At 45.8% G+C, this 11,143-nt stretch overlaps 1 protein-coding gene across 1 annotated transcript in view; it reads left to right on the forward strand.

The window, feature by feature from the left end:
• The window catches only part of CCDC170 (coiled-coil domain containing 170), a 66,015-nt gene that overhangs the window by 42,928 nt on the left and 11,944 nt on the right, over nt 1-11,143 (forward strand). Inside the window, exon 8 of the mRNA XM_056853655.1 lies at nt 8,878-9,078. Within this exon, the coding sequence (XP_056709633.1) occupies nt 8,878-9,078 (201 nt within the window). The remainder of the gene's footprint in view (nt 1-8,877; nt 9,079-11,143) is intronic.

The following is an 11,143-nucleotide window of genomic DNA, read 5'->3' on the forward strand; positions in this document are numbered from 1 at the left end:
AACACAGCAATTTAACCAGGAATCTAGGGGAAGAGGAAGAATTTTGGTAGCAGAAAACTTTTTTTTTTGAAGGCTTTTAAAGGCAAGGAGCAAGACCCCACTATAAATCCATCTTGATAAAAGAACATGGAAAAGGAAGAACTATAAGAAGGGTCGCCCTATCTGTCTATTCCAGCAAAAGCAAACATTAGTCCCTTCTCAACACTTTGCAGGCTAGCAAAATTTTATTTCAGCAGAAACCCCTGTGGCTAAAACTCTGTTTCTTAAATGCACCAAGCAGATAGATCTTCACTCTGCTTACATTGTATGTATACGGTTTGGAGAAGACATGTACTCAGCTCAGCCAACAGGGGCCCCTGGCATACAGAGCGAAGTGCAACTCTGCAAAGCTCAAATCTAATCAGGAGAAATACAGATGCCATCCACTAGTTACTAGCTGAACTAGTAATGTGAAGTTTTCTTAAGACAGTCATAGCTTGAAAGCTTTTATGCATGGGAGGTTTTGCCTTAGATGCACATTTTTCTCACCCAGGTTCTCAAAACGCAACAATAAGCCCCATGCAGAGTTTTGAGAATTCGGATGGGGAAAATGTGAATCTACAGAGTGGCAAAACCTCCTATGCGTAAATGGCCATAGTGAGAATTTACTATCCCGGGGGCCTGAAGCAAGAAAATGTGTGTGTGTGGGGGTCCCCTGTACCATCTTGCTGCGGGGATCCAAGTTGAACTAGGAGGCGGATCTCACACCGATCAGTCCCAGCTTTAGGGGGAAAGAGTGGACGGCGGAGAACTAGCTAAGGACAACCCTTCCCCACTGAGGGTGGAGAGCGTGCAAAGAGAGCACTGGACTGGAAGGGGCCCACCTGGCCACTTCCCCCAGCCCAGAGGAAAGCCAGAGGAAGGCGAAGGCGCCTCTCCCATGCCAACCCGTCCAGGAAGGGGGGGGGGCTTCTGAGAAGAAAGAGGGCTTGCGCCGTCCCCCAAAACGCACCGCTCAGGCCGGCAGCGGAGGGGCTTGAAGCTGGGCACACCGCCGCTCGCCCGCGCAGCTCATCCGCTCCACTCCCGACCCAGCCGCCCACTGAGGCGCACGGCCACAGCCTCACCCGTCCAAGGTGGAGACAGGCGGGGCAGAGCCGGAGAGGTGAGCGGGTGCCGAGAAACAGCTGAGCCGCGGCCGCAGCTCAGCTGAGAGAAGGAGGGGCCCAGATGCAGACCTGGGAGGCCTTTTGGAGCCCTGGAAGAGCGGGGCAGAGCTGGAGAGGCGAGCGGGCTCAGAGGAACAGCTGAGCCGTGGCCGCAGCTCAGCTGAGAGAGGGAGGGGCCCAGAGGCAGACCCGGGATGCCTTTTGGAGCCCTGGAAGTAAAGGATGGGAGGCTCGGGAGGGGGCGGACGCTGCTGCCGGGCGCCCGGCCCTCTCACGCAACCACAGCGAGCCACTTACCCGTGTGTGCCCACAGAGAGGGCTCGGCGTGCCAACTCTGGCACGCGTGTAGGTTCACCAACACGGCACTAAAGCATCTGAATACAGCCACTTTGCCAATGCATTTCAGTGGAGGAGGATGGGGTGACCCCTTCAAGACCCCATAACTCCAGACCCCCTGACCCAATCTTTACCAAACCTGGGGGTTCTTGCAAGGAGAGTCCCTTCTGCTACCCTGAAAATTTGGGACCTCTACCTGCAAAAATGCCTCCCCAGGAGCCACGGAAAGGCTTTCCTGAAAAAGTTCAGTTTTTACTGAATCAACAGCTCTACCACAAAGCAAGAATAGATCCCATTTGTTGCTTTTTGTTTGGTTTCTTTAAATTATTTTTTTAAAAAACCTTTAATAGCCAAATTAATTTTGTACTTGATGTCAAAACGTTCAGAGAAAAAGACTCCCTTCTCCTCCTATCTTGAACATTTATTATGTAAAACTTTAGACAAAACAGGTAATTTAAGTATGTTTCAAAAATCCGTTGGGTGAACATTAAGAATAAAAACTCAGGGTTGTTATGTGTTTTTTTTTCTCTGTAAGAGCGTCTGGTTTTGTTTGTGCATTGTACACAGCTGCCATCATTCTGTTGTAATTTCACTTCACTGGAATTCAATAATGGAAGAAAATTGCATGTGTTGATGGCAAAATTTCCTTTGTCAGTACAATTTATTACCAATGAGAAATCTCCGAGGGAGATTGTAAGACAAGACATAATTAATTAAAGTGCTGAAATTCACTGAGTGACTTATTGCTTCTCTCCTATGCCTCATTTTTTGATGCTGGGTCTCACTGTTTACTGATCTTTGCAGCTTTTGTTATTGTATTTGTTTGTATTTCAAAATTTATTTGTTATTGTATTTCAAAACTTCCCAAAAGTGCAGGCAGTGCTTTACCACTACCTGTTCTTAGTTACTAGTTCGCCTGTAATTCAGGGCTGGTGGGACGCAGGGGGGAAGAGGGACGGCTGGAGCCGTGGGGGTGCAGGAGAGACCAACCAGCACTTACTCTGCGAGGAGCACCGGAGCCACTCACCGCAGCTTTCCGTGTCCCGACCATGGGGAGGTGGATCTCCCTAGCTCAGAAGGCACTGAGCCCCAGAAAGACTTAGGATGGGCAGCCCCCTCTGGCACAGGCAACTATTCCCCCAGGGTGACACTTGGTATCCTCATTCTGTTCTAGGTGGGCCCCCCCTTGATTTGTGGATGCCTCTCATTCTGCGCTGCAGCCCCTCCCGTCTTTGGATGTGTGAGCTTCCCCAACGAGAGACCTCACCCTCCTGGGGCTTTGGTCACCCCAAGGCCCTTTGGGCAGTGTCCCGTAGTGCTAAGGATGAGGTCGGGTAGCCAACCTCCATGCAGTGGCTGGAGATCTCCTGGGTTTACAACTGATTTCTGTGCACCAGTGATTAGTTCCCCAGGAGAAACTGGCCACCTCAGAAGGTGGACCCTATGGCATGATCCCCCATTGAAGAACCTCCCCTCCCCAAATCCTGCCCTCCTCAGGCCTCACCCCCCCCACCCAATCCTCAGGTATTCCCTGGCCTGGAGCTGGCCACTCTCGCGTGAGGGCTTGCATCCATTGGAGTGCTCATGCTAGATCAGAACCATCAAGTGGGTGGGAATGAACTCCGCAGACAGCCCACAGCGCCTTACGTTGGAGGCAACCTTTGAGAACCCCGTCCCCAACCACTCCACCCATCTGCCTGCTCATCCACCTTGACAGAGATGCACACATATGGGGGGGACGACAGGTGCTTATGATTGGGGTGGGGCTCTGCTATTGGGGCTCTACAGCTGTAGAGGGTTGGCCCCCTTCTGGGCCAGTCCCATTGGCCAGCCACTTGGTCAGTTTTCCCAGCCTCCACGGGCCTGGGGGCATGGCTGCGCTGGGGGTGTGTGTGTTTGAGGAAATGCCTATAATGTGGCTCAATGGGCTGCACCATGATTTCACCTGGTGTAACTTTACGCTGAAGAAAGTGGGCATTCCCATGCTGAAAGCCCTCAGGAATCTGACTACTGGTGGTCCCACCCCCTGAAACACCCTCTTTGGCTCCGGCACAGGCCTCTGCACCAAATTTGCACTGATGTGGGGGTTGCACCACCACCTCTGTGTTGTTTTGCTGTGCCACTCTGCAGCGCCAGTGTAAGTGTCCTGCTGCCACCGTCCATACCAGTTTGGATGGCGCAAGTGGCACTTATGCTGCTGTACGGGTCACACTGCCTTCTGAGGCGCTTTGGCCCCCTCCTTCAGGATTGTGTGGTAAGAATATTCACTAAGAAATTGCACTTGACTGCATTAGGCTGCATGAGAAGCCACAAGTACGTCACTCAGCTAACCTGCTGCCTTTAGTATGCCTTCTAATAAACTGATATCAGACTTTTTATCTATTGCCTTGGAAACATTCCCAATTAAATAAAAGTAGATAATAATGTAATAAATGTGATAGCCATAACTACAAAAAAGTAGTCATAAATACTTTGTCTAGGCTGTGATTCTCTGACCCTGGTTAGTATTTGGATGGGAGACCTCCAAGGAATGCCAGGGTCATGACTTGGAGGCAGGCAATGGCAAACGACCTCCAAATGTCTCTTGCCTTGAAAATCCTACAGGTTTACAACTGATCTCAGCTGTGACTTGACGGGTTGGGGTGGGGTGGGAAGACTGTGATAGGGGCAGATGCTCCTGTTACTCTGCTTAGCTATGCTACTGGCCCTAAATAAAGTTCTGTGGTCTGACAGACGATTGTCAAATTCTTTCCATTTTTCCAATTGGGTTAGTTTGTATCCTATAGCTTTGTTTGAAGTGTTTAGCTGTTGGTCAATGTAGCTCTTTTGTTTGCTTCTCTGTTGCTGTTTATACATTCGATTGCTTTTTCATACAACCTTTTCCCTGTATGCCTCACTCTCGGATAACATAATCCATTGGATAAGAAATGCTGTGATCTTTAAAGGCTGATGCTGTCAGTGGAAAAACAAGTGTTGTGTGCATTAGTGCCTGCAAAATCAAGCCAGCTTGCAAACATGAGGATTACATCTGCTAGATGGGAAGACTCTTTGGATGATATTTTGAGGGTGGAATTAAATCAGGACAAATAACAGATTCTATCTGAACCACTCCAGAAAAGTAAATTGCATTTGAACAATCTCACAAATGTGGCAAATGGATTGTAATAATTTTAATTTTATCCATTAAAGGATCCCTGCAAGGACTGTACAAGTTTATAGAACAGTTAAGACAGTTTTATGGTTTCATGGCTCTGTATAACAGGATTTCATCTGCTTTTGGCTACATTAGAGTTAGTTGGTTTTAAAAAAATAGACTGGCTTTAAGTTTTAAGTAGTTTTTTTGTCTAAAAGTATTATTACTCTTAATTTTAAAATATTCTTCTTTAAAATACCAGCTGATCACTGTCCATTCCCAAAGGCAATTTTTTTGCTTTCCTGTTGCCTCAACTCTTTGATGTATCACACACTTGTTCCTTGGTTGTTATTCCTAGTAGGCTGTTTTTAGATGGGGGAATTAGCATTCTGGAAACTAAGTTTAGCTAGAGGGATCTTTTATACCACCTTTTATGGGGATAAGCCACCTTGGAAAACTCTTAGATAAAGAAGCACTGTTTCTAAGTTTCATGGTTTTTATTAAAAGTAGTTTAAACATACACAGCAACAAAATCACACACCCAAATACACACAAGAGCCTAAGAAATAAATGGGAGAGGGGGTGGACACAAGGATACGAGGAATTGAGGGCAATATTTACCTATCCAGAAGAATTGGACATCCAAATGATAGCAGCACTGAGAGGCAGAGAAACAGACCAGCATCTCTTGAAAATGAAGGGACCATACACGCAAGTAAGGGGTGGGTGTCGGATCCAAGAGGAAAACACACACACACAAATGGCAAAAAGGCCACTACTTATAGGAAAAGTAGTGAGGCCCTGAGGCTGCATGAGGTAACTGGCAAAAACAATGGGCTTTTCCAGAGACAAAAGGTTTAATGACTTCTCCAGTGGCTGAGATATTAAAGTATGAAAGGGCATGAGGTAATGGCAACATGGAAGAATAGTTTGCCTGATTAATTACTGACAAATACTTTAGCATAGATTTTCAGATATGTGAAGATGTTTGGGAGGTTTTCCCAGAAAGGGAGGAAGAATACAGGAGATGTCTTGGCTTAATCTACACTGCATGCTAGATGAGGCTGGAGGAAGATTGGAGATGAGGCTAAGAGGGTTGGTCAGAGTTCTATGAATGGACTCTTGATTGCTGATGGAATTAAGGTGTTGTGCTATGAGTTCCATGTGTCTGCTCGGAGTGCTTCATTAAGGATGCTAGGGAGGCTCATTTTCAGTTTTTCCACCTCAAGGCCAGAGGAATGCAAACAACCCATCTCTGCCTGACAGCTCCCAAAGTTTGCACAGGTCACCAAGATGGAGTCCAGAGCCCTGGATTCTTTGGTTCACCTTGGCATAACAGTGTCCTGCTTCTCCTGGCAGCTTTGGTCCCATATGCCCTCGTGGCATACCAGGTTGCTGGGACAGATAGGGGACCAACAAGGTATCTGGGCAGAGTGTAGTATGCAGCTTCTCACAGTAACTAAAAAGCCTGCTAGAGAATAATAGGAGGAACTGTTGCCCATCTGTTGGTGATGGAATGTGAACTCCAATCTCAACCTTGCCTTTGTTCTGTTTTCCCTGCCTGCCAATCCATTTTACAACCCTAATTCTATCTACCAGCCCATCCTGAACTGTGGTCCAAGGTCTGTAACTGTTTGTATATTTGTCTTTGTTTTTTTGCCTCCTTCAGTGATGCCATCGGGACTGGGCTTTGGAGCAGAAGTTTGGGGGCACAACTCATGGCCAGTCTGGTGCCCCCAAAAGCGGTCTGTAGCTAGTCCTACTGAACACTGATGTGTAGAATCAGGTTACACCATATGTGTTTTTCTGTGGAGATGGTGTGATGAGATAAGACAAGCTTGCTGAATGTTTCCTTTGTGATTCACATTTTAAACATGCATTATCATCTAAAGAAGGACCTCATATGACCATTGATTCCAGAATTTCTGTTTTCCCCTTCCATCCCTGTTCCCCCACAGCTTTATATTAATCCTCTAAACAGCTAATTTAATTTCCTCTTTGTCAAGGCCTCATGGAGGAATTTGAGGCAGAGATCTCAGCATCTGCTGAGGCTCTAAAGCAACTATAATGGTGCCCAAATTTCATAAGAGTTTGAGTGCCTGTTTGGTTCCCTTAGCAACTTCAACATCAAATGTTGAAGCATCAGTCTTGAGTTCCACTGCAGGTCAGACCTCTCTGCCAAGCCAGGCTCTGAAGTAGAATTTGAGCCAAGGCCTCAGAGTGGGACTGAAGGTGGCCAGAATTTGATGAGATTGCTCAGGCAACCAAAATGGCACCCAAAGTCTTGAAAAGTTAGGTGCTATTTCAGTTGTACATGTAATCTTGTCTGTGTGATGTGTCCCTAACGCAAACACAAACCTTTGGATGAGTTGCTCCAAATTGGGTCAGTAGATGCAAGTAACATTTCTCTGCATACCTAGGGGCTCCCCCACCCCCCGCGTAAGCAGAACCTTTCTTGCTTTCCATTGTGCAACTTTAATGACCTGCTCAGGGGACAGGACTTCAGTGATAAATAAAATAATGTGCAGACAGTGGTGGTCCTCCAGAGGATAGTCCTGTTATGTATGCAGCGGGAAGCTGAAATCATGTTGAGCTTGGAGCCTCTCCAGGCTTTTGCTCTTGTGTGTTCTAATTGGCTTAACGGGTTGCAGCTTCCCAATCACGGACTTGGGGGCGTGGCCCCGGGATGCCAAGTGGGCAAATAAGTGGGGGTTTGTTGCACAGTTCTCTAGTTCTGTTCCTGTTCACCTAATAAAGCAGTTGCTGTTGGAACTCCATCTCCGGTCTTGTGTATCGCCCATGCATACTTAATAAGGCCCACTAGGAGATTTCCCAGTAAAACAAAGAGCCAATCTCAAAGTATGAATATGAAAAACAATACTTGAGGTGCACATTGGCAATTGGGAGACACATGGGAAATTTCTGCACAAATTCTTCTGTCTTTTTTTCCTGACTTTTCCTTTCCACATGTGCCCTGCAGTTGCTTCACATTGACTCTCAGGAGTGTGGCCATCATGGCTGCTATGGTGCCTCACTGACCAATTTTTTGTTCTTCAGGCATGCACTGTAGAGCTATAATGGCCCTATTAAATTGAAAGTAGATGAGTAGTATTGTTAGGGCACTATTAGTGCAATGTCAATACACAAATAGTATCCCTCCAGCCATCTTGCAGCTTTCCCACCCCTTTCTAGACAATTGGGACAAAAACTGCCTGCACCTTTCCCCTTATATTTTCACAGCAAAAGGGGCAGGAGGCTTCATTAAAAAAAAATGAGAACAGGAAAGTCAGAAGAACTAAAATCTGAAACAGAAATTAATAAGTGGTGGTAGATTGCTATAGAGCTATCATACAATAGCAGTCACATTTGTTTTTCAGTTTGCAAAAAGCCCTGTGGTGGCACAGCAGGAAAAAATGTTGGAAAAACGGCACCCATAAGTAGGGTTGCCAGGTCCCTCTTTGCCACCGAGAGGAGGTTTGGGGGTGCAGCCTGAGTAGGGCGGGGTTTGTGGAGGGGAGGGACTTCAGTGCCATAGAGTCCAATTGCGAAAGCAGCCATTTCTCCAGGTTAACTGATCTCTATTGGGTGGAGATCAGTTGTAATAGATCTCCAGCTAGTACCTGAGGGTTGGCAACCCTACCCATAAGGGGCTGATGGTGGGGGAAAGGTGCCAATGTAGGCAGGGCCTGTGCAGCAGGGAAATGCACAGCGTTATTTCCACATGGTGTACTAATATGCCTGGACTGAATTCTTTCCAAAATGATCAAAGTAAAGCAGGTTTGGAAAGGAGCATATTAGGGGCAGGGAAAAATCTGGCAAAAGCGCAATTGCAAAGAAAAACCAGCATGTGGAATGAGCCCAAGAGTGAATTTATATAATTGAGAGATGACCAATAAGAGCTTCACATTACTGCAGTTCAAATTCTACTATAATTGGGAAATTTGGTTGGGATAAGCCTACAAGCAGTATTCAGAAAAGATGCCCCATTGGATGCAAACTGTTCATGTGCTTGATGACCTGTTTTAACAGACTGATAGCATTAGTGTGGTGAAGGGGTTATTATGCCAGAGTAGGACTGGGGAGACCCAGGTTTGAATCCCCACATGGAAGCTTGGAGGAGGGTGACCTTGTACCAGGCATACACATCTGCTTGCTGAACAAGAGGTAGTTACTGTATTGCTTCTGATGGTGGTGATAGCCGTCTGTGCTACAAATTAGTTTCAAGTCCAGCCTCTGATTCAAGTTTACTTTTTTCCCTAGATGGTGGGCCAGCTAGAAGCCCAAATCGCTAACTTGACTGAGGCACTCAAGACTCAGACCACATTGCAGCAGGAGTTTTTGCAAAGGGCCAAGAAAGGAGAAAACACATCTGAGACACTTCATGATCAGTTGATGCATCTGGAAGGCGAGCTGGTGGCCAGGGATGTAACATGTGATGCTTTGAAGCTGGAGAAACAAAACGTAATAGCTTTTGTTTGTAGGAAGAACACAATGCAAGCTAGAGAGACAACTGGGTTTAATGACCTAGGCTGATTCTATATGAGGGCGTTTTTGGGGGTGGGGGTGATAGTGGTCATGTGGCCAGTGTGATTGATGCTGAATTTGCACTTGCAACAGAGATTCCACACAGCACACAGTGTCTGGTTTTTCACCCTTTTGAGATGTAGTTTCTCTTTCACACCAGATATGGATTGCATCCCCCTACTCACACTGTTATCATGCCACCATCATGATTATTTGACCACCTTTTTATTTTATGGTGCATGCATAGCGCTGCTCAAGAATAACGCAGTATTGCACCTTAAAAATGAATTTGTATAGTGCTGCTCTGGAATGGTAATGTTAATTGCTGAAAAGTACTTTCATTGTGGTAATCTACACTGAAAAGCCTAATTGGCCTCCTTCGGCCAGCATGAGTAGGAGAGAGCAAATGCAAATTGAGAGAGCAAAGAAAAACGTTTGCCTCTTGTACTGTCCAAATGTAGTAACATGCTTACCTTGTCCTGACCTCCCAAAATAAAAACAAACTCAGGCTACTGCACTAGGTATTCCCAGCGATGTATTAAGAGTTTGAAAATGTTATAAAAAAATACTGTTCGCACTTTCTATGTATTCCCAGCGATCCAGTAAGAGTTTGAAACTTATAAAAAATACTGTTCGCACTTTGTTTGACCCCTTTAGCTGTGAAGACGTCTTCCAACCATTTTTTAGCCATGGCATCCAAAAACCCTTTTAAAGCGATGTTTTTTATAACATTTCCAAACTCTTGATACATCGCTGGGAATACCTAGTGTGGTAACAGCCTCAGTGTTGTTGGTAGCAAAGACACCAAGGCAGTTGACTGTGAAAATGTGGGAAAAGGGAGCAAAGGGAGTGTTTCTTTCATTCAAACAAGAGGCATTGCCTTCCCTTCCAGACATAAGAAAAAGATTGTCCCAACAATCCCATGCAGGGAAAGATTTTTTTTAGGCTAAAAATTGGGAGTTTTTAATGGGAAAAAATGGGTTGTTCATGATGTGAACAGGAGTGGAGGATGATGTCATGTGGAAACCAAAAAGGCTCATGGCTAGAGTTGCTGATACATTCATGGACACATATTATTATAAGCACACTTTCTTACGCAAGTAGCATTTTCAGAACGTGGTTTGATCATAGGTCAGGATAACTCATTAGGTTGACCACTAGCTATTCCAGCATTCTGAGGTGTATACGTTACTGCAGAGTAGGGGATCTAAAGAGGTAGGTTTGTGTTTTGAATTTGGCAAGAGAAAAAGAAAGCTGAGTGAAGATGTTAAGAGGTTTCTGATGGCCTATCTGGAAGATACATAAGATGGTGTGTTTTGGGAGTAGCCCTGTGAATGCATTCCTTAAAATCAAGCCTTCATCTTGGAGGCACTCATTTATGCTCACTAGCAAGGAGAAGGCCTGTGCAGCACTGGCTCCCCTCCCTCTGCCAATAGATACATACTGGTATCATCCCAAGAAAGGGGATACTGAAATTTCCAGCGGGCGGGGGGGGGGGGAGCTTGAACCACCATTGTTGCCCAGAAAACACAGTCTCTTTCATGATCTCTGAAAGACTGAGCAGAAGACAGTGCAAGATGTCAGGAATCAACAGTAATTGGCCTGTCATACAGATCCAAGGATGATGCTTGCCCATTGTTCTGAGAAGTGACAGAAAAAACATATATGCATCTTTTTGGAGTGCAAGTCCAAGTGTATCTCCAGTCCAGGAAAATACACTAGCCATGTTTTTATGCAGCAATTGGTTTTGTGTGTGTGTGTGGGGATTTTCTCTCACAGTAAGCTCTACAAAGTAAGCCAATTGCAAAGCAGCATTTAAAGGGGCAGGGACTTAATTTGAGCTTGGAGACTGCTGGAGCATATATTCCCAACAGGAAAGTGTGGGTCCAGCGAGCAACGAACCTCAGATAAAACTCCCATGCATAAACGACCATTGAGCTGTACTTGCATTGAATGTAACTTGAGAATTATTCAATGCACATATAAAGCAAAACAGAGTGTA

This window comes from Euleptes europaea, chromosome 7 (genome assembly GCF_029931775.1).
Source record: "Euleptes europaea isolate rEulEur1 chromosome 7, rEulEur1.hap1, whole genome shotgun sequence".
NCBI classification, from domain to species: Eukaryota; Metazoa; Chordata; class Lepidosauria; order Squamata; family Sphaerodactylidae; genus Euleptes; species Euleptes europaea.